Consider the following 22,343-nt stretch of genomic DNA (forward strand, 5'->3'; position numbering starts at 1 on the left):
CAGCAAACCGACCCCGCGAGGCTATTCCGTTGGTCCACTTGAGTGTGGTGTTATAGCCTTCGCACTGGATGCCACGCCTTTGGCATGCTCGGCAATCTGGACGCGTCTCGTCGCATTTCCGTTTCCGCCTCTTACAATTGGAGCATCCTCCCCTAGAGCGACCCATCGGTGACCTACTGAGGGCTATCGACCGAGGTCAGCGTAGTCGTTATCTGTTCAAGCCTTGGAATTGACTGCTCAGCGGAGTTCTCGAAATGGCCGACCTTGCCGACGATGAATGAAGAATTGAGATTTCAACTTCCCAAGAAAGGCAGACGGGGCCGCGAGCGCATATATATGCCGAATAGGGCATGGCTCAGACGCTCGGTTCTGGGGCCCAAGCAATCATGTTGCAGGTTCATAAATGCGGGGGCGATGCCGCTAAGACAAATAGAGTTCTTTGTTATCCATGCGGAATGCCCTCGGAAAGAAAGGGATGAGGGTCTAGCAGGGATTTTACTTGCCAGTATATGGCGTCGAGACCTCGTCAGACTTGCTGGTTAGTGTACACTCACAGGGACTGCAATCAAGTCCCCAGTCCTGTTATCACAACGGTATTGGCCATTCTCGCCATGGTCTTCATCGCCTTCGATTGCGACCGGGGCTCTCAAAGATTATCATCCCGATCTAAACATGGTGCAAGTAATTCAGTCTCCTATGACTGAAAAGGGTTAACCTGGGCGCGTGGCTTATCGTGGCACACGCCAAAATCCCAGCTGTCACACAACTTTGAGTGGTATCCAGGCCGGCATAGAAGTCTCCTGAAAAGTTCGACTTACATTCGTATTTTGTATTAAATACTGGTTGCCTGCTCAACTCATTGCTGTGTCTGCATCAAATGCGACAACATTCTAGGCTGGTTCCTAAACTCAACAGCACCTCACAACATCTAGCCCACAAGCCCACTATTGTTTGTGTCTCTTTCTGCTCTCCCCTCAACGCTGTCGTAGAGAGTTCCCGATGGACGGCCCAGCAGTGACAATGGCTCAACATACACCCCTTCCTCCGGGAACAGTTCACTTGCTGAATTGTATGTCTCTTACTCGAAGTCTTTGCAGACCTGTGCTGACGTCTGCATTCTTCCCCCAGATGAGGACGCTACAGAGTCCCTAACATTCGTTCTATCCCCTACCCCATCGTCAGACCCAAACGACCCACTGGTACGGATTCTGCTGTTTACGATACTTTGTTAATGGCATCTTCTTACTCTTGAAAATTGTGAAATAGAACTGGAGCAAATGGAGAAAGTATCTTAACTACAGTCTTGCCATGGGCGTCACCGTGGCCGCTTTCACCAAGTACGTTAAAGTCACATCGGTTTTCCAATCCATCTGTTGCCCTTCGCGCAACAACTCCCTGGCTGACGATTTGATTGCTTTCCTCCATAGCCTCTCGATCCAGACCGTCTTCTGGCAACAAATGACCGTTGACCTCGATGTGTCTATTAACCAACTCAGCAACGCACAGTCCGCTCAGCTTGCAGGTCTTGCCACAGGCTGCATTTTCTTCATTCCGTTCACGATCAAGTATGGTCGTCGCTTAACGTACTTAGTTTCCACAGCGATTCTTGCAGCAGCAGCGTGGTGGACATCATCTATGCATTCATACGCAGAACTTATTGCCACAGCTGTTATCACGGGACTAGCTGGCGCTATAAACGAGACTGCGGTGCAGATGACTGTAATACCTATCAAAATCCCCTGGTTTTATCTCGCATTGTCGCTAATGATTCTTTTCTGCAACAGATTGCCGATATTTTCTTCGTTCACCAGCGAGGCTCTGCCAACGGTCTCTATTTTACTGCCGTAATGGCAGGAAGCTTTTTGACGCCTTTGGCTGCCGGCTCCCAAGCCGTGACTCAGGGGTGGCGCTGGTCATACTACGCCCTCTCTATCTCTCTGACCGTTCTCTTCTTCATGTTTGTTTTCTTGTATGAAGAGACTAAATATGTTCCCATAAGCCTCGGCGAAAGCGAGCTTACAGACGATAACTCACCAAATGGCGAGAACGACATGGCAAAAGTCAAAAGCCTTGATAAAGGCGGTCTGGAGCTGAACTACATGCGGTCCAATCCCGCTACGAATGTCCGAATGAATTCTTACCGCGAACGCATGCGATTATTGACACCAACCTCGGAATCCTTACTGCGAGTCTTCATCTTGCCACTTCATGTCATTACTCTTCCACACGTCATGTTCACTGCTCTTCAGTTTGCATCTGGTGTTTGCTGGCTCGTCCTGTTCATGTCGGTTGTATCCGTCGTCTTTTCTGCGCCCCCCTACAATTTCAATACTGCAGCAATCGGATACATGAACCTCGGCCCATTTATTGGAAACATTTTCGGCAGTATTTACGGCGGACCTTTAGCAGACTGGACTGTCTTGCGCTTGGCTAAGAGGAATGGGGGCGTTTTCGAGCCGGAAATGCGCCTGTATCCATTATTTCTACCCGTCATCACGATGGCTGGTGGTATTGTCATGTTTGGAGTCACCGCGGATCGAGTAAGTCGCCTTCCTGCTACATTTATTATTTTGCTCCATCGGCTGGTTAGACTAACAGCCCTAGGGAATGCATTGGATCTTCCCCAGCATCGGCGGCGCACTATTCGCATTTGGCCTCGGTGCAAATGGAGATATCACCTTCACATTTGTCATTGATACTTATCGAGAGGTAAATGCATCAATCTCTCATTCAATGTCTTCGACTAACATATAGCTCCACAGCTGACTGCCGAGGCCTTTGTTGGTGTCGCATTTGTTCGTAATGCTGTCAGCGTAGGTGTCCCTTCGGCGCTTGTGCCCTGGATGTCAAACATGGGCCTTACCAATATGTACATTCTGAGTGGGGTTATTTCTCTTCTCATCGGTCTTTTGTATGTCCCTATGATCATTTGGGGCAAGCGCATTCGCACCATTCTGGCTCCCCGATACTTGCGACTTGTGGAGAGGCGCATGCAGATTTAGTGTGCTGAGTACGTGTATTTTATCTTGCCAACCTGACTTGAGATTTGCTTTGATGCACGAAGTGTGGCATCATTCCTGAGTTTGGTGAGAAGTCCCAAACAACTTCTGCGTTTGATGCTGTTTAACTTGGTCGGGCTTGTCGTAATTGGCCTGGTGTCTCGCAACATTTGCAGCTATATACGAACTAGCTTGAAGCCTTGCTTGCCTTCTGGATACATCCAGTGACGAGATCTACAGTTCTGTACGCTATCCCAGTCAAAGCTTCTCTGCCGCTACGCCAGGGAAGTTTGTGAGTCGATAGCAGTCAATGATAGGGCGCCCCTCAAACATAGTCATTACCCCGAGTGCCACCACAGCGTTCATCCAGTCGTAGGGGCTTCCCCCTGGTGCTTCAAACCTGATGTGTGTAAAGTACTCAACGTCATCCTGACTGATTGTAGATCGAGGCGATTTTTCTGTTTGACCAGGGCCAGTGCGGAAAATACCCTGCGCGTTGACAAGAATAAAGATACCATCATTGGTCTGAAGAGTATACATGGCATGCAACCTCGAGAACACCTAGAGAGCGGTAAGCCGTATGAACTTCTCTCCGTTTGTGACTTGTTTGCACTGTGCCAACCTTGTCAGGGCTGATGCGCTCTGCCCAGTCTGCACCACTTCTCTCCACAATCTTGCCCGTAATCCTAGGGCCTTTGACTGACCCGCTCAAGATAGGCAGAACAAGACGGGTGACGCCCGTGTTATCGACGTTTGCAATTTCGGACACGTTGGGGTCCATATCGCAGACGATACGATAGATGAAGTCGAGATGTGGCATGCGCATGGGTGGCACAGCTACTCCACTTGGCGAGAAGGCGTTTCCGGGGGAGGGGGCATGATCGGAGCTTCTCGCAGGTGCCATGACTAGGATGTAAGTTGAGCGCGGGTCGACCTGCCGAATGTATCCTGGTTCGAAGTAAGCAGATGGAGAATCGAACTATGAATGGCTTTTGGAATTGGCACGAGGTGCTGGGACATGTGCCGAATGCTCGAGGCGGAGTTTTAAATAGTTATTCAAAACCAATGCATTCGCAGACTGATAAGAGGGGGTTTGTTACGCAATTGTTGCAGAGTCGAAAAAGCCGTCACCCATCCATCTCCCGAGCGCAGATGCCGGCTCCTCAAAATTGAAAGCCCTGGTACGCATCACACTTTCGACTCCCGGCACCCGACGGCATCGGCAACACTGACCAGCCAAGATCTGGCGGCATCTCCTTCCCTATTTGGCCATTGGACGCGCCGACAAGCCGCCCGGGATGCGTGCCACCGTCCGCAATTCCGGCGACGTTCCTAGCATCAAGGTGAATTGGGGTTGAAAAGAAGACAACGCAGTCAAGTTTTCTCCTTTGTCTCTTGCCCTTGGTCTACTCGACTATCGCATCCAAGTCTCAACAACCACGCATGCAACCTATGAAACCTCTTTCTTCCACGATATCTTCTGAACCTATAAGACGTAGTATTGATGCCCGCGGCAATGGAATGGGAAGCAATTGCTTCTCGCCACCGATTGAAGCAACAGCAGAATATTCCTCAGGAATGGAGAATCTCTGATGATCAGCTAGCCAAGCTTCGAGGCAAGGGAACTGCCGAAGAAGGTCGACTAATAGCCCAAGATGTTGCTCGAAAATCGGCGCTATTGACGGAAAAGGAACTCGACATCACAGGGTGCTACAACGCACGAGAGTTGCTCGACAAGATTCATCACAAGAAACTCACATCGGAAGAAGTGGCAGTGGCGTTTTGCAAGCGCGCCGCTCTCGCTCAACAGCTTGTAAGGATATCTCCATCCCGCTCCGTCACCGTAGGCTGTGGCCGAGCTCTCAAACGCCGAATTACATGTACTGACATCTTCTAGACTTCCTGCTTGACTGAAATCTTCTTCGATGAAGGAATCACCAGGGCTCGAGAACTTGACCAGCACCTAGAGCGTACTGGAGAGCTCCTTGGGCCATTGCACGGCCTACCAATTAGCCTCAAGGTATCTCCATCCGGGAAACTTATCCGCCAGCACCTTGTAGAACTGATGGATATAGGATTCTTTCGTCGTTAAAGGTCATTACGCTACTGTCGGCTATGTCGAGTTTTTGAAAAGGCCACTGCCTACTTCTAATTCGGCAATGGTCGATCTTCTAGTGGACGCTGGAGCCGTCCTATTCTGTAAAACGAACGTTCCCCAAACCATGATGGTTCGTGACCTGCTCAATTTGTAATGATTGAAACTTTTGGTCAAGTGTATATTGACGAGGGTTGAATAGACTGCCGACTCGGAGAACAACATTTTCGGTAGAACTTTGAATCCGCACAAGACGATTCTTACCGCCGGAGGTTCGACCGGTGGTGAGGGAGCTCTTGTAGCATTCAGGGGCTCAGTATTGGGCGTTGGCTCCGATATTGCAGGATCAATCCGGATCCCCTCACTTTGCTGCGGCATTTATGGCTTCAAGCCCACAGCGGATCGAACGCCATTTGGAGGGCAAGCTAACTATCCTTTTCGGAAACTTCAGCTTCCTGGAGTCACCCCTGTGGCTGGGCCGATGGCAAATACAGTTGATGATCTCAGTTTATTCATGGAAACAGTGATCGGTCGTCGGCCTTGGCATTATGACGCATCTGCAGTCAACGCCCCCTGGAGAAGCTCTTATGGAAGCAATAAGACCCTGACCATCGGTATCCTTCCCGAAGACCCGGAATATCCCTTGCAGCCGCCTGTCCGACGAGCTCTCCGATACGCAGTCTCAAAATTGACTGCCGCAGGGCATAGTATTGTCACACTACCAGCAAACCCCGCTTGCAGTGCCAGTGTTGGTGGAAAGCTGGGGTTCCATTACTTCGGGCTAGGATCTTCCGGTCTGGATGCCCTGGCGAGTGAGATTGGTGAACCACTTGTACATTCAGTGAAACGAGGTGTTCATCCTTTCACAACTTCAAAGCCCCTCATTCCGACCGAGTTGGACACAGTACACCAACTAGATGAGTTCCTTAGCTTACAGGCTTCCTATGCCAACAGCTGGAAGGACGTTTGGACCCAGTATCAACTTGATGTTGTCATTGGCCCCGGAGCGATCAGCACCGCGGTTCCCCACGATACCTATGGGATCCCTGTCTACACCTTGATGTGGAATGTGTTAGATGTAAGCCAGCGCAATCACCTCTCTCTACATGTAGTCAACGATTCAACTAACTGAGAGGCCCAGTATCCCGCAGGGATAATACCATACGGTGTGTCCTCCAAGACTAGAGATCCCGACTATCAGAACGCGGCCTCGAAGTTTGAAGCGGACTGTAAGTACTGATCGTTCTAATTCTGCGGTTCTTCTCATGCCTGGTGCTAAACCGATCACAGATGATCCAGAAGCAACGGACGGCGCCCCGTGTTCGCTTCAAGTCGTTGCTCCCCGATTCCATGATGAAGAGTGTTTGTACGCGATGAGAATCATTGACAGAGATATACAAGCATGAAAGTGAGCGATGACTGTGCGGGATACTTGTATTTGTTCTGTAGAGGCACGAAATATCATATCATTATCAAGTGCTTTTTGATAACCCGAGAGTTTCCTCGGCGGCAGTGTCACCACCATCACCACCACAGCCAATACCATGGCGCTGACGGAATTTTTCTAGCCATTCGGGATTATCTGCAACAGTCTGATTCCACTCATCGTCGCAGTCATAAATCACGCGTCTCGACTCTTGTCTAAGCATCTCGTCGGTGATGTCGAACCCTCGAGCAAGGTGCTCCTTTGCAAAGTGCCTCAAATGCTGCTCTAGGATCTCTGTGAAAGCTTTTGAAGTTGCTGCCCTGGAGCTGCGGATCGATTCTGACTGCAAAGGCGTCGTAGCATCTACTGTAGCGGTCCCCTTCCCAGTTTCTTCTTGTGACTCAAGTGTGCGAGACGATATCTGAGCAAAATGGTCTCTGGTGCTCTGATCTGTAACTGAAAATGGGACAGCACTCAGCGACTCTGAACCTATCAAGTAGGGAGGCAGGGCATGCACGACCTGCTGCGCAACCGTTGGGCTGAATCCGTGTTCTCCCTTCCAGTCTTTCATCGTTGCACCATGACGAAAATGGTTGGCGAGATGGTCAACGCGTTTTTTCCAGGTCATGAACTCCATGTCACAGAATCCGCATCGAGAGGAGATCCCTACGGCTTCAGCCTTCCAGCCATCGAATGGAGGCATTATGTCTAGCTTGTGCATAACGCGGAGGTGTTGAACGAGATGGTCTTTCCTGCCAAATGATCGTGCTTCTATCGGTCGCTCGTAGCATGCTTTATGGTTGTGACCATCAAGATGTTCTTCTGACGGGTCTACCTCGCTGCAGTACGCACAATGAGGTCTACCTGTCACTGTAGACGTGACCGAACCTCCCCGCGGTGCGCAAACCCACGACTCCAGGTTAAGATGCCTCGATTTCTCGTGCCGAGCCCAGTCATACTTAGTCTTGAAGCTATCGCAGCAGAATGTACATTTGAAAGGGCGGTCGTCTTTTTTGGAAGCGGCGGCTGCCCGTTTCTTGGACGCTCTTCCCCGCCTGGTGCGATGAAGTAAACTTGGTTCGTTCCGGCGACCTCTTGACGCGTCTGATGCTGCAGACCACACTGAGTTTGCCGACTGTATAGATGAACTGCTCTCGCCACTGTCCAAGCTGGTTCTGGATTCAGTGCGAGCATAATCAGCCACATTCGGTGTTCGATTGACGTCGATGCGAGTACCACTATCTTTCAGCGCGTCATGTATGGCGGTGATGGAGGCTGGTTCGTCTTGCGGGGGAGACTTCCTCCATCGCTGCATAGGACTCAATTCCCCATCGCTTGGAGATACAGGAATTGGTATTGAACCAGCCTGCTTCTCCGAATGCACAAATCGATAACGGCTCCGTCTTCTTGGGAGGCCTTTATTTGTGTTGAACACAGTTTGGTCAGCAAGCTCACCATTGGAGGCGATCGGCCAATTGACGTGGTTTAACGTTGTACCCGGAGACTGCAGAGACCACGAAACATCGCCAAGCGCAAAATTCGGATCAACCGCTTCGCTGCTTCCATCATAAATCCAGGATATCGGTGGCTCTTGGGGATCGCTACCAGCCGTGGAAAACATCGAAGGCCAAATATGGCCCGACGTCCCAGTCGCGAGGCTATCATCCAACGGAGCGCATCCGGGGTTCAGACCCAACCCCGCAGTCAGAGAGGGCGGCCCGAAAGTTCCGCCTGTCACGGGTTGAGTTGTTGCATGTCTTTCCAGCGTATCGGGCTGAGGGTGATCCAAAGTTATTTGCTCCGTGGCAGCATTCATAACTTGTGCGGATATAGGGCCTCGCTGACATGTCAAAGCGACTTCAGCGTCGTGACCACCGGTGACTTGGGGCATGAGTCTGGGATGAGTCCCATTGGGCGATGAGCGTGGGAAGTTCGGCATGCTATCGACATGGCATGATATGCAACAGGAGGAAAGATAGCATGCACGGTCATGTCAAAAATCCTTCCATTTGCTCCGCTTACCTGAGTGAGAGCCTCGCACGCATGGAGATTGATAAGCGCCAAATCTATGAACTTCACGCCCTAGGGCGCAACAAAAATACATCGAGTACCTACGAAGAGACACGTGACACTAGCAGGTGGCCACAGCGTTAACCTTGGCTTGATGTTTGAGTCAGAAGCCCCCTAATGGTCTGCTCAGTTGCTAGGTCATATTACTGATTGCTATGCTGCCGTCGTGGGAGCCCCTTGATGACAAGTGCTGGAACGTGTATCAGGGAACCCAAATTCACTGGTGCAATTTCTTCCAGTACCTATAGCAAGAGCATTGAAATCTCATTCATTGGACTTCCTTCTCGCGATCCTTGCATTCTGATTGCTCGGACCATTGACGCACGTAACAGTAAAGTCTTTTTGTGTTACTACCAGCCTCAACATATCTCTGGGCGATCTAGGCTCGTCGTGCGACCCTCGCATGCAAGTCGCTTTAAATGAAGAATGCTACGTTAGAAGATTTCCAGAAGTCTGTAGGGTTCAGCAATGTGAATTCCAGCTTCCAGGACTTCAACTATAATTGATGAAACAAACCAAGTCTACTTAGTTGATAAAGCGCTCGCTCGTGTCAAGTTGAACAGAAAAGACTCGAAGAATGTTCTATCCAGACCCAAATCAACAATAACTTCGTTCGACTCAATCATAACGATGTTTTTCTCACACACTCGTATCGACTTCCAGAAATAAAGTCCACTATAACCTACTGGTCCATTACTCCAGCCGCCATTTCTCTACAGGAATAACAACCCACCAGTTTAGGTAAAAAAGGCCTACGCCCTGTCCAAGAACCTCTTTTCTTCTTGTAATGGTCCAATGTGCCCATTCGACATTGGTTTCTGGGAAAATGTGAATTGCGCAGACCACCTCGTCTTGTTCGGAGACCTTGGGCAGCGAAGCGGTTGCAGGTGGTCATAACGTATAGCCTTCCCTAATGAGTGCCTAGAGATATCGAGGCTTTCTTGTTTCAATCATCAGTAACGGCTGATGATGATGCCTGTGTCTATTTCGGCCTGCAGGTGGGCGCATACTAAGGTACTTTACGTGAGGATTTGTGATCAAGAACAGCATCGTAGAACATCCTGCTGGACCATTGCTTCTCTTTCTGCGTCTTCTTCTCGAAGCCATGAGCAATAAACGAGCCTAACATGTCGCGTTCTATGATGAGTTTCTCGTCATATCGTCCCTGTGTGGTGTTGTGAGTCATCTATCATGACAGTCCCAATTCAAATCATGTAATTGGCATCCGGCATTAACAGCTTGAGCCTTGAAGACTGTAAAAGTTCGAGAAGCAATGCCATGGCTAAAAGTATGGGAACTACTTTTTCTGCGGTTTCGACATTGTTGTAGCGAAAATTGTCATTGTCAGCCTCCAGGTGGCCAAACTTAGCCCCAAATGCCAAGGCTAATATGGCATCCAGAGTGAAGAATTGGACTTTGCGTGCCAGATCGACGGTCTTGGATGTAGTACTGTTCAAGAGATGACGAGTCTCTGATAAGTTGATAAGTTCGGCAACGTGTTCATTGATAAGCTCATGTGCACCATCAACAGCCGAAATCCACACGGCTAGCGCGCGCACCGACTGAAGAAATTATGTACGAGTTCAACCCCAAAGCCTGGCTGACGACAAGTCGCGAGAGATTGTTCAACTGGGTTCTCCCGTTTCAACGTTGTAAAACAGAACCTGGCTGGTTTAAACTTCCAGACTTGGTAAGCAAAGGCTCTGGACGCCCTGTTCGAGGGTAAGCATTCGTTCGGGGAACTTGAAATTCTTCGTAGGCCAGGCTCGGCCGTTCATAGAGGGGACAGCATGCACGCTACTTGAACAGAAAAGAAAAGAAAAAGAACACCACCTTCACAAGTGCAGGCTTGCTGGCTGACGTCGAGTAAAGTGTCCCTAGAACCCGTAGATTCCACATTTCGGCCCAAGCCGGGAGATAGTAAGAAAACCCAAGAAAGATACACAAAAGCTGACAATACAGCCCATGGCTGGATTGACTCAATACCTTAATTATGGAGAAGCACATCGTCGATCCCGGACCTCCAAAGATCAACCAGCTGGATTAGTCCTGTTCTAAACAGATAAAAGAGCCACATGTACCTTTCCCAATTCACATTGTCGTGGGCAGTCATCACTGATCGGGTGCGTCCTACCAACGTTGACCTCTTTCGCTCTCCCGCAGATATCCTCCGCAACACCCCCGGTTCCGTAGCCCTGGAACGGCAACATTGAACTCAACGGCCACAGTATTACAGTTCACTAAAGCCAAAGCATAGGTAATCTCGTATGGAGTACAGTAGCAACTTTTCAGATACCATAGCTCAGGAACCGCGGATTGCGTTAAGGCCTGGCGAGGGATCTTGACCTGCCTGATGCCTAGCTACGGACACCTGTAGGTAGGTAGACGACTAAGACATTCAAGCGCGTGCTTCAGGCACCTAGATCTAAGGATATGGGTAAGGAACACACATACGAAGTAAATACTTTTGTCTAGTCCTTACGAAGTGGGCGGGGTTTGGCGGATTACGAGCATGTCTCGTCCGGGAAGCCACCGGACTTCCAATGATCGCGACCGAATAATGATGGCTTATTTGCGCTTGGCTGATTGTTTCCACCAGCTTGTAAATGGGATAGACACTGTATCTTGCCAGCCTAGTGTGTTCTGATCAAACAAACGTCGGATGGTAGGATAAAACCGACGGCACCAATACTGCATTGACCGCCCTCGAATCTTGTGAGTCCTTTGGAGCCTTGGTCTCTCCCATTCTCCTCTTGAGTCCCTCTCCTCACTTCGACACTTCCCTATCCGGTATGGTTCCCTCGCCATACAGCTTGATGTACAAGATGGTAGGTTCTAGTATCGCGTCCTAACGACAGCTGCAGAAATACTGTACATGGCTGCAAGCCTCACACACCCGCTCAGCACTGAGCCCATGACCTTTGAGAAAAAGTATCAGCTGGAATAGCTTGGAGATCATATACCACCACGAACAATGGAATACTTCTGTTTTGGGAAAACGTTGTGCTCCTAGGTTTTCAATAAGTATGGGTTTCCTACATTATATCCTCTTTTGATAATATTTTGGCATATGGCATCAATAAGATGCTTCGCCTTAGACTAAGAATCCCGTCAAATCACATCCTTGAGGATAGCAGTTTGAATCGCAGATGCCTCCTCCTGACCCTGGTTCACCTGATTAATAGAAATATCATAGGTTTGAAACACCAAGGTTTTAATATCGTGGACGAAACGCCCACGTCATGTCCTTGGACGATTACGGAGTCACATTTGAAAGGGGACAAATACTTGCCCTTATAATCTTGTCAACATCTTCACACACCGAGGTTTTGGATAACTGATTCCTGGATTTGGAGGGCCATACACGTAGATCAAAGTCTGAATCGTTTCTTTCGTCAAGTCACACCTATGTCCAATGGTGTTTTCCCTTGCATCCGCTCTTTTCGTGTGAGATCAGCAACCAGGCTTTTGCGTCTAGAACATATGACTGAATGCCGAATTACACATACTGTATCATGGACTGCTCGACCGAGCCAATTCGACTCGACTCTTGCCCTTGAAATGTAGGCGAGTGTGGGGGGGGGGGGTACAACACAATTTCTCAATTCATCCCCCCAACGAAGTGGAATCAAAGTATTGGCTTTCCTCCCTAGAAACCCAAAGCACTGTTGAAAATTGTTGCAGCAGAAGCATCTTTGACGCCAGCCGCAGAGACCTGAGCCTTAGCTCGCTGACACTGGTCTTTTGCAGCTTGATTCGCCTCACATACGTTGGTGAGCTGGTCGCAAATTCGGTTCGTGATAATGTTTGGATTCAGCGCGTCTTGTTGACCCTTGGCTACGAGAGCGTCAATTGGTAAGAAAGTGCCTTGATCTGGCTTGCGCCCAGTACGGCCCAGTTGAAAATCCATTGTTGGCGTGCATTTGCCGAAATCAGTCCCGTCAGCCTGTCGCCGAATCGTGGCAGCCGATGCGCTAGATGTGCCGAAAAGTACAAAAAGAGCCTTGGTGGGTCGCATGTTGCAGGTAATTAAACTGATTATTGACACTTCTTCTCGAAGATTAGATGAGTGCGGGCGATGGCGGAAATGTAGAGGTGGTTCAGCTGCTTGAGAAAAAAAGAAATCTTGGGGGTTGCTGCGCGGAGCGGATGATGTTGAAACGGGGTTCACAGAACCTTGAGAACAAATTGAGTTCAACTCAATGATGAAGCGAAAGATGTTAGTGTGACTAGAACCACATCACTCTTGCAGTATTCGACGAATCGATCACTTTTGTAACGTGTAGTGATATCGTGACTCCCTTAGACGATGGAAGCTCAGACCACCCTGAGGCAGATGGCGATCAAGACAGTGCCTTCGGCACTTCGGATGGTTCAAGATCAGACGGGAGTGTTTGAGGTGGGACCTTAAAGAACCAAGCACACGACACATCAATTACAAAACTATCAACATGATTGGACTATAAGATCGACATGCCTTGCAAGACATTGGGGCTCCCTTGCAAGAATCGGACGGCATGACATGAGATGATGCACAGGAGACAATTGAGGCACAGATTGAGAATAATGACGAAACCGCAACCCCGTCACCGACGTCGCAACCAACTGGAACCCTTATCGTGTCTCACCTCTCATCGTGAATGACACTTGGGAATTGCCAGAAATCACGGGAACCGGCAAACTGCCCCTGACACAACGACCGAGCGTCGATTGCGACGGTAGTTGAACTTTACAAGTCGCCGAATGCTGTGTGAGCCGAGAAAGTAGAGTCGATCAAGCGCTATCAACAAACGGCAATCCGAAGCTTGTGCCTTGTTCGCAACTCTGCTCATCTCCTTTAGTGCCTGATGTCAGGACTTGACTCAGATCAGTTGGAAAACACTCGTAGCCACCTCGAAACCAACCAGGTTTAGGACTTGCGTGCCGATCTGCACGGCAACAACGGGGGAAGCCTGCGTTCGGTCGAAGTTATCGTCACCTGATCGGTTCGGGCCCTCTGCAGATTCATTGTCGGGCCGTCACATACCCTCATTGACTAATCTCGTCAGCCGACGCTGCGCAGTAGCCAGTATCAGCAGAATGAGGATGTCGGTATAGGCTTGTAGCAAGCGTGGACTGGGATGTACGATTGAGGATAGAAACTACTCATTGTTAGCAGTTTTGAGCAGACCATCACTAATTGTACTGGTTCCATCGACCCTTGCACATGGAAAACCTGACGGATGCAGTTGTTCTCATCTAGCGTCTGCTGCGTGCGTGGCTTTGTAATCTGTGTTATTGTATCAACAGCGTGGATGGCTGAGTTCGTTTAGCAGGCAATCAGGAGAAAATGCCGGGGCCCCTAATGTCTTGCCAACAATAGGTGGAAGGGCACAGATTTGATAGGGAGGACGCATTTGGCTTGGTGTGTTTTCTTTTGCTTGGATCCTGTCGGGAATTGCCTCGTCATGACATCTGAGGCACAACTTGAAGAATTGGAAGATAAAAAACTGCGGACTATAAAGCGATTATTTTAAGAAGATTTAGGAAGTTCAGAAGGCTCAGGCCATGGAGTTGTAGTGTTGTCTTGCTCCGATGAAAGGGATCAATTTCCTTCGTTTACTCTTGAAAGGTCGAGACGGGGTGTTGGAGATATTACGCGGGAAATGTATCCGTATTCCATTGAGTGAGGTTTTCCCTGGTCTCGACCCATGCATCTCGTATCCCTTAACTATCCCCGCCTCTAAGCCCGGGGAGTTTCCGTTTACGTGCAATTGTGATTGGTATATAGTCAATGATTCCCTCCCTCAATAGGGGAAACCCCTTGACGTTCGAGTTTGATCATTATTACACTAGTGTAGATTAAATGCAGTCGATGTGGGGCATTCGCACTCGGATTCCGGATTCAACGGAGAAGCCTAACTTTATCGAGAGCCGCTGCGTGAAAGTCTGGTCGGGAAAATGTCAAGCATTATGCTTAATTGCAAGACCACACGTGGAATGTCGACTACCTACTGGGCGTCGGACGGAATAGAGTTCATGAGGCTGATCGACGACCACTACTCCTACTACTACAACATGGCTGCAGAGCATCAAGATCGTTCAACATCTTTTTCCAACCCAGCTAAGCTGCCGATGGTGTCGGAAATTCCGGGAGTTGCACACATAGTCAGCCCTACCAAGTACAAGACGATTATCTGCATCAATTTGTGCGTCTGAAATTTGTATCACACAGGCCATACACTTTTCCAAAATCTTACAAATATATCGCAACGTTTCCCATGGATATTACTACTACAACTGGGCGTGGATAGCGAAACAATGTTCATGTACGCATGGGCGTTGACGAGTTTTGGTCTGCTTGGGCCAAGCGAATCGTGCAATGAAGAGGAACCCATTTTGACGCCAAGAGCCTGGAATCGCTCTACCGCCGAGTTCCATCCAAATTCGGCCATGGAGCTGCCAAGATGGGACTTCATGCCGGCACACTTGGTTTATGTAACGTGACTAAAAAGCAATGACCAGGGAACTACCAGGTTCGTGGATGTCAGTCCCGCAAATTCTAATCGTCTGTTTCACCATTACTCGTTCTCGATGGGGTTGAAAGTGCTCTCCGCCCCGTCTGAATCGTCTATGGGCTGCTTTTCTGCCCTTCTCCCCTCTAATTAGAGTCCACATCATCCAGCTGAGTCCTGGCAGTCTGTTTTCTTGGTCGGATGATCGACCCGAAAACACAGAACATCCTCTGTGTCCGTTAGTGTAAACATCGGGTCTTGGTGACAGTTAGGACGACCCCAAGATCCACGGGTAAATGTAACACAAAGCCGTCCTCGAGCTAGTCTTGCGCCCATGAAAAGCCGTGTTTCTATGCCAATAACACCTCACGGCAGATACCTCAGCCTCTTACGGATACTGAACATCCCCTTAGCACCGCATGCATGTCCGCCCTACCCCGGATTTCTCAAGTCTTGTGTGCTCTATTCAGAACCCGCATGTCACACCAGGATTGCTCACTCAGCCTTGGCGCTATTTATCTCCGGCCCAACCATTCGAGAAAGGCAGGACTTCCAGTAAGCCCCTCTTTACGCCGTAGGATTTGTTTCCCAACTTGGACACCCGACGCCACCCTTAAAGCGGTCCTTAATCTTCCATCGTCACTCAGTCCCCGCTGACTTATTCTCCCGCCAATGGATTTAGTCGGAGCAAACGCATTCGATTCTGAATACGGAGGCCTTAATGCTCCGAGGACACAAGGAAAAGCAAATGGGAACGTTGAAAGTCTTGGCCATGGCCGCCAACACGGTAGATACACGAATTAGCAATCAATTCGACATTCTCAGTAAACAGGTGGAGTCTTGGAATTCTCGGTTGGATTGATACGAAGATGACTTAATTAAGGAGTTTGGTGTTGATGTTTATGTATATCTTTGGGTGCTTCCCGTCTAAACTTTCCTCGTATGTCCATCCATTTTCAGCTTCACAAGGTCCTTGGTACCAACTTGTCTTGTCATTCGTTCTTGATCCAAATTCACTTCTTTCCTTTAGTACATTGTCAATCTTCTCTCTTTCTCATCTATCGCCATGCGCTTCTCTACCACATCTGCCGCCGTTGTGGCGCTTGCGGCCTCTTCCCAAGCTATGAACATCTCAACTACTTCCGACCTTGACGGATCTGTGTGGCAGGCCCTCGCTCCCGTTCAGGCCCGAACCTTTGAGCATATGCCTCGTAACCGTCCCATCAAGAGACAATCTGGCTGGAGCCCTCCCTCCAACATCGTCACTCCCCTCAAAGAAGTCTGGGATCACTGCAAGAGCACCTACTCTAATTTCTTCGGCTTCAAGAACTACGGTTGGGACCAAGTCATCGCCACCAAGGGCACCATCAACGTTTGTGTCCGCTGGGAATCGAGTGCTTCTGTCACAGAGGCTCAGCGCACTCAAGTCGCCAAGGCCCTCAACACTGCCCACCAAGGCTGGTACAAGTGGCTTTATGGCTATGATAACTTCCCCTACACCGACATTAAGGTCAACGTTGTCGGTTGGGCCGTTCGTGACAAAAGCCTTCTTCAGGGTTCTACAACTGGCATCCAAGTCTACACTGACAAGGACGCCGAAGGGATCCCCCAGTGCGCTGAGTCTTGCGGTCGTTTCTTCAACCAGAATGGCGACTACAGCAAGTGCGCGGCTGGTGCTGACCGGCACTACGACCAGTCTCTCTGGCTCACCGATGGCATGAACGGTGGTGCTGGCGGCGACTGGGGTCAGCGTATTGGTCGCGAGTACTTCATGGGCGCCCTTGACTCTGCCAGTGCCCACATCCTTCAGCACGAAATTGGACACACTTATGGCCTTGATGACTGTGAGTTTGATTATTTCCCATGACTTCCCTCACAAGTGCTTTGCTAACAAATCTCTTTCTTCAGTCTACGGTACGTGGTGACTCATACAATCCTCAGTTTACCGACATGAGACCCAAACGCATACACTCAATCGTCCGTGTCAATGCTGACCCTAATACAGACTGGACCCCGACCGGTGTCACCAGCTTCATTATGCTCGCTGGATCTGCCGCTCAGATTACCGACTTCGACGGATGGATGCTCCGCAACTGGTGGTACGAGCTCTCCCGTGAACGCGGATGGCAGTCCGGCACCTCGAGCTCTGGTTCCTCCGGCTCTGCTGCCCCCGCGAGCACTGCGTCCGCCAAGCCCACCGCCAAGGCACTGAGCACTGCTCCCGCTGCCGCTGCCGCTACCACTGCCGCTGCCGTCTCAACTCAACCCGCTAATTCTGGAGCAACCGTTGGCGCTTGGGCTCAGTGCGGTGGTTCTGGTTATACCGGCACCACAGCGTGCGTTTCCGGCTTCCAGTGTGTCAAGACCAACGAGTGGTATTCCCAGTGCCTCTCTGCATGAATATGATGCTACATACATCCTCGGCGTGTTCGAACTGCATACCCACGCTACATCAAATTTCCCATAGCTCCTTGTTGGCTAAATGCTTGGACACATGCAGTTAACCTTTTCAACTTCCCAAGAGGACTTCTTGTCTATAGGCATTTTTCGACCCCTGAGGTCTCATTTTCTTCCGTACATATATGTATATGATCAACACCGTCTCACTGTCTTACTGACCCCATTTGTTTTTCTTCTCCCACTTCCACGTGATACATCAACCATGACTACTTATGTGGAATCATTATCAAATTTCCAGGTGAGGCTGGGACTCAGCCCGATCACTGTGTGGGTACTAAGCATTGCGGTAGTTTTCATCGATGACTCGACGAGTGCGAGCAAATAATACTCCGGCCAAAGCAGCCGCTTGCTGATCTTTGGCGCTACTCCTGAAGTTTGACGTCTGACGCTTAAAGTCGAAGGCGGTTCTGCGATTATATTCTCGGCAACATCTACACGAACATGAAAACACTGGCGGATGCTCTCGCGATACGCAAGGTAGCGGGTAAGACGTGATGTCTGCTTGCGGGAACAGTAGCTCAAATTACGTTGAGGTATTGGAGATAATCAGGATGTAACTCAGATAAAGCATGTAGGAGCGCGTACATAGCCGGTATTTCGCTCAGTATTACTCTGCTATGTGTGAGATGAGGTTGGTATCCAGCCTTATGACTACCAATTATCATACTGTTATTCCAGTTGTTGCTGATAGAGCATATGGGATCTCGCCTGGGCTGACCTTGATCGGCCCATGAAGTCTACAGTACCCAATGTTTACCGAAGCAAACCGAAGTCAGTCAGATCTCCACAGTCAAAGATCGATACCCATTTTATGAAATAGTTACGGAGAGTGTGCTGTCTTGTGGAACGCAACTCTCGCGCATCCATCCCTTCGACAGACCTTAAATCCACGCCACGCAGCAATATACGACATTTGACGCAGGAGCCCGAGGCCTTCTGGTAGCAGGATCGTTGTAGTGTGTTTCCGAAGTAAGCATCCCATCGAGTGCTGAATGGCGTCAGTACATTCCCACTCGGGGCAGGAACGAACCACTTATTATATTACGTTGTTCCGTATTAATATGGTAATATCTCTCGCTGATGCACTCAATCGAAGTTCAAAGGGGGATTGGCGTTGGTATAAAATAGAAGACTATGTACTGACGCCATTCAGCACTCGACTGGACGTTGCTGAGCAACAAAGCTTGAAGTAAACAAATATCTCAGCGGAGGTCACAAATCTCTTGGCTGAAGAAACTCATGCGCCTGAACTCTGGATGCGGCTCAAGACGGGGTTGATGGCACGTCGTGTGATTTCTCCCTTGACTGAGAACAGGCTCCATCGCGGCCCCGGCCCACTTTAGAAACTTCCGACCGGTGACAAGCGACTGAAGCCAGAAGCACCAAGCTGAATGTGTGAAGCATGGAGAATTCCTAGTCGCAGTTGAGAACAACTGGTTGGCAATTCTTATTACGCTTCATAAACAGCAAAGGCCGAGGAAGATGAGGCTCAAATGCCAGTCACGAACCCGTTCTTGCTGCCTGCGGCCGGCGCCGACGCCCGCTGGAGACCGGCGGGTTTATGCCTGTCGTCCCTGGTACGCAAAATTCTTTGCTTGACGCGGATCCAATGAGGCTTGGGATAGCGGGTACTACTTCGGCCTGACTCACGGAGATCAGCCGGATTTAGACGGCGGCGGGGCAAAATGCTAGAACATGAGAAAACTTTTGGGAGGATTGCATTATTAAAGAGTACGGATTGCGCAAGACAGTCTTTAATCACGTCTTTGCCAATCGGACAACAGTGGTATATGAGGACTCCTTGACACCTTGTTTCTACCTGAGTTCATGCTTGGTCGATATTTCGAGTTACATTGTCCAGCTCGCTTGCTGGCAGATGCACTGGGTATTATTAACTACTCTGTATATTCTTCTCTCATCAACCGGCGCTTTACAAGCACATTTCTTCCTCAACATCGTACATCTTTTAGTCATATTTTCTCTTCATGTCCATCGAACGGAAACATCCATCCAGCTCGGATTCTCAAGGCCAACCAGTGACCTAAGCACTAGCAGCGAGGTTCGTTACTTGGTGGGTAACAACGAGGCCTGCAACAGCGGCCGACGTCAGAGTCGACATGACGCCAGAAATGAGCGCAGAAATTGCCATGGCACTGACATCGCCACCACGGCTAGGGGCTAGCTGGCCAAGGATACCGATCTGAATACCAAGGGATCCAATGTTACCGAAACCGCAAAGGGCATAGGTCGCAATGAGCTGTGAACGGGGAGAGAGATCGAGGTACTCGGGCGTCTTCATTTCGGTGAAGGCAACGTACTCGTTCTATTCACATACCAGTCAGTACCTGAAGTCAAGTGGTCAAGCAACATTCAGTTGAGGGGTTGCACTTACAGCAATAACCTTGAGGGCGATCAAGCGGGCAACCTTGAGAAGGTCGCCGTTACGGGGAACACCCAGGAGGAACGCAACCGGGTAGAAGATGTAACCGGTAATCAGGTTGAGAGTCAGAGGAGGGTCGTTGATGTTGATGTAGCCACCCCACCAGGTCAGCAGACCATCAACGAGACCGATGAAGGCCAAGATGCACAGGATCGATGCAACAATGGTACCGGCAATCTTGATACCCAACCAAGCACCGTTTGCAAAAGCATGGATAGCGTTCTTGGCCTCATGCTCATCGTCATCAGGGATGACGACCTTTCCAGCAGTCAAAGTCTCCTCCTTCTCGGGGTAGCGAAGCTTGGAGATAGCAATAGAGGCAGGGATTGACATGACGCAGGATGACACCATGGCCTGGGCATTGAGACCCAAGTTGATGTAGGCGACGAGAGTGGAACCAGAGATGGTCGCGAAGCCGCAAGTCATGATCTGGTGGATTTCGGCCTTGGTCATATGAGGGACGAAAGGACGAACCAACATGGCAGACTCGCCCTGGCCGATGAAGGGAGTGGCAGCAGCGACGACAGCCTCGGCACCAGACACGCGAAGAGCCCAGAAGACGAAGGTTGCGAACTTGCCGATGAACCACTGGAGGAAGCCGATGAAGTACAGGACCTGGACAATGGCGACGAAGAAGATGATGGGAGGAATGACGCCAGTAATGAACCAGTGAAGGTCAAGCACACTTTCAGCAGTGAGGAAGGCTGTTCCCTGGTTGGCGAAGCCAAGCAAGTCACCAGCTCGATCCGCAATGAACTTAAAAATGTCGTAACCGACGCCGGTACGAAGGACAAAAAGCGCAATAATGTACTGCGAAAGCATACCGCCAATAACGGGACGCCAGTTGATACGCTTGCGATCGTTCGAAGTTATCCAGAAGCAGGCCAGGATGACGATGAGACCGAAGATGGAAACGGCACGGTTCTCGCGGTTGTTGTCGGCCGACTCCTCCGAGACGAAAGAGCCAACGAGCATGACAGCGAGCGTCACGGCAGCACCGGCTATAGTGCGGAACTTGGCAGGAATGGCGTTGTAGATAACGAGAGCAGTGTGTTGCCACACAAACTTGATCGGCCGGGAGACGTAGGAGCTCGGGACGTAGAAGAAGAGGAGGCGGAGAGAGATGCAGAGCCAAACGAGGAACGGAATGACCCAGTTCTTGTCGTTGCGGTGCTCGACGAGCGAGGCAATCCACCAGCCGGTGAAGAAGCAGAAGAGGATGAGGTGGAAAACCCACTTGAACTTGCGGTAGAAGGTTTTGAACTTAGAGGGCTTCTTCTCCTCCTCATCGTTGGAGGCCACGACGCCAGTCTTCTCGCCATCGTAATCAGGGGGCCCGCTGAGCTTGTCGCCCTTCTCAATGTCGTGGGGCTGGACAGAGTGCTCGTGTAGGTGGCTCTGGTGCGGAACGGTCGTCTCTCCGGTCCTGGTGTAGGTTACATTGTCGTCGTGACCCTTGGCATCAACACGAGCGCTGTGGTGCAGATGTTGATGCTGGTGCTGGTTGTGAATTTCCAGCGCCGGGTCCGAGTTGCGACGGGGTGGCGTGCTCCCGGCCGTAGTGGTGGTCTGGTTGACCTCGGTGACCTGGGAAGACATGGCAGCAGGATATGCTTCTTGAAAGCGCACCGATAAAGAGAGAAATAGATGGGAGAAAGGTAGGGCTGAAGGAGCGTTGAGCGGCTTGACAACCAGTCCTTTCAGTGGTCTGCCGTAACGAGGAGACCGTGGGCTACGCAGTTGAAGGCGCCCTGGCGTACTTTAGGGAGGTTGACGGCGAGAGACTCGAGAAGCAGCTGCACGAGACAAGACCCTTACAATGGATGAGTCTCGAGGGGAAGCTCTCTTTAAAAAGCCCCAGTGCGACGATCAAGAAATCCGAAAGTAGTGCCGAGGCTAGGCTAGGCAAGTAAAGCAATGCCTACGACTCGTCGACCTTATCAGCAACCAGGACAGGATGGAGTTCGCCGCCCTTGTGGTGTGGAGGAGGAAACCCTCATGCGGTTCGGTGCCCATCTCGGTGGATTGACCCAGATTCTGGACGAACGGCTAGCCAACGAGGGGTGCGGGATGGGATGGGCGACAGGGTTCACGGGTGTGGAATTGACGAACAACTACTGTACCAGAGATACTGGGTGGCCAGGGTGTAGCAAGGGAGTGTGGGAGGGGAGCAGGTCCGAAGAACGCCAACGCGAGAATCAGGGACGAGATTGGAGCAGATTGAAAGAGTAGGTAAGACGATATCTTTGGAGACAGGGCAGACGAGGGAGTGGCAAGCCGCCCAATCTGTGTGGGCCGGCCGCCGACGGTTCTCGTGAAGTGCCAGACTGGCGGACCATACGAATACTCTGGGGTCTAT

The 22,343-nt window shown here is 50.3% G+C and overlaps 7 protein-coding genes across 7 annotated transcripts; 3 read left to right on the forward strand and 4 right to left on the reverse strand.

The window, feature by feature from the left end:
- Nucleotides 1-829: 829 nt before the first annotated feature.
- BDZ83DRAFT_705906 (major facilitator superfamily transporter) lies at nt 830-3,002 on the forward strand (the record flags this gene model as incomplete). Its single annotated transcript, XM_060511518.1, has 7 exons — nt 830-1,069; nt 1,129-1,199; nt 1,267-1,337; nt 1,428-1,719; nt 1,785-2,540; nt 2,605-2,709; nt 2,763-3,002. The coding sequence occupies exons 1-7, from the start codon at nt 1,000-1,002 to the stop codon at nt 3,000-3,002; spliced, it is 1,605 nt and encodes a 534-aa protein (XP_060361511.1). The 5' UTR covers nt 830-999.
- A 255-nt stretch (nt 3,003-3,257) lies between these two features.
- On the reverse strand, nt 3,258-3,903 carry BDZ83DRAFT_585191 (uncharacterized protein; the record flags this gene model as incomplete). The annotated part of the gene is made up of 2 exons (XM_060505828.1): nt 3,258-3,560; nt 3,622-3,903. 2 exons carry the CDS (start codon nt 3,901-3,903, stop codon nt 3,258-3,260), a joined length of 585 nt encoding a protein of 194 aa, XP_060361512.1.
- A 359-nt stretch (nt 3,904-4,262) lies between these two features.
- On the forward strand, nt 4,263-6,811 carry BDZ83DRAFT_785827 (amidase). The gene is made up of 6 exons (XM_060515639.1): nt 4,263-4,812; nt 4,897-5,019; nt 5,075-5,227; nt 5,297-6,172; nt 6,236-6,323; nt 6,385-6,811. Exons 1-6 carry the CDS (start codon nt 4,504-4,506, stop codon nt 6,498-6,500), a joined length of 1,665 nt encoding a protein of 554 aa, XP_060361513.1. The 5' UTR covers nt 4,263-4,503; the 3' UTR covers nt 6,501-6,811.
- Nucleotides 6,812-9,590: 2,779 nt separating this feature from the next.
- On the reverse strand, nt 9,591-9,860 carry BDZ83DRAFT_631869 (uncharacterized protein). Its single transcript, XM_060508929.1, has one exon. The coding sequence runs from the start codon at nt 9,774-9,776 to the stop codon at nt 9,600-9,602; it is 177 nt and encodes a 58-aa protein (XP_060361514.1). The 5' UTR covers nt 9,777-9,860; the 3' UTR covers nt 9,591-9,599.
- Nucleotides 9,861-12,239: 2,379 nt separating this feature from the next.
- BDZ83DRAFT_654730 (uncharacterized protein) lies at nt 12,240-12,608 on the reverse strand (the record flags this gene model as incomplete). Its single annotated transcript, XM_060510743.1, has 1 exon — nt 12,240-12,608. The coding sequence occupies one exon, from the start codon at nt 12,606-12,608 to the stop codon at nt 12,240-12,242; it is 369 nt and encodes a 122-aa protein (XP_060361515.1).
- A 3,542-nt stretch (nt 12,609-16,150) lies between these two features.
- Nucleotides 16,151-17,484, forward strand: BDZ83DRAFT_585181 (cellulose-binding family II protein; the record flags this gene model as incomplete). The annotated part of the gene is made up of 2 exons (XM_060505827.1): nt 16,151-16,928; nt 17,090-17,484. 2 exons carry the CDS (start codon nt 16,151-16,153, stop codon nt 17,482-17,484), a joined length of 1,173 nt encoding a protein of 390 aa, XP_060361516.1.
- Nucleotides 17,485-19,585: 2,101 nt separating this feature from the next.
- On the reverse strand, nt 19,586-21,583 carry BDZ83DRAFT_722086 (NupC family nucleoside transporter; the record flags this gene model as incomplete). Its single annotated transcript, XM_060512434.1, has 2 exons — nt 19,586-19,867; nt 19,937-21,583. 2 exons carry the CDS (start codon nt 21,581-21,583, stop codon nt 19,586-19,588), a joined length of 1,929 nt encoding a protein of 642 aa, XP_060361517.1.
- Between the last annotated feature and the right edge of the window lie 760 nt (nt 21,584-22,343).

This window comes from Colletotrichum acutatum (genome assembly GCF_030867785.1).
Source record: "Colletotrichum acutatum strain CBS 112980 chromosome Unknown BDZ83scaffold_95, whole genome shotgun sequence".
Lineage (NCBI taxonomy): Eukaryota > Fungi > Ascomycota > Sordariomycetes > Glomerellales > Glomerellaceae > Colletotrichum > Colletotrichum acutatum.

Excerpts from the sequence above, each read along its gene's own strand:
- BDZ83DRAFT_785827 (XM_060515639.1), top strand. The coding sequence starts at position 4,504 with ATGCCCGCGGCAATGGAATGGGAAGCAATTGCTTCTCGCCACCGATTG. Across the intron at positions 5,020-5,074 it reads GCCTACCAATTAGCCTCAAG|GATTCTTTCGTCGTTAAAGG; the intron begins GTATCTCCATCC and ends TGATGGATATAG. Across the intron at positions 6,324-6,384 it reads CTCGAAGTTTGAAGCGGACT|ATGATCCAGAAGCAACGGAC; the intron begins GTAAGTACTGAT and ends AACCGATCACAG.
- BDZ83DRAFT_631869 (XM_060508929.1), bottom strand. The coding sequence starts at position 9,776 with ATGACTCACAACACCACACAGGGACGATATGACGAGAAACTCATCATA.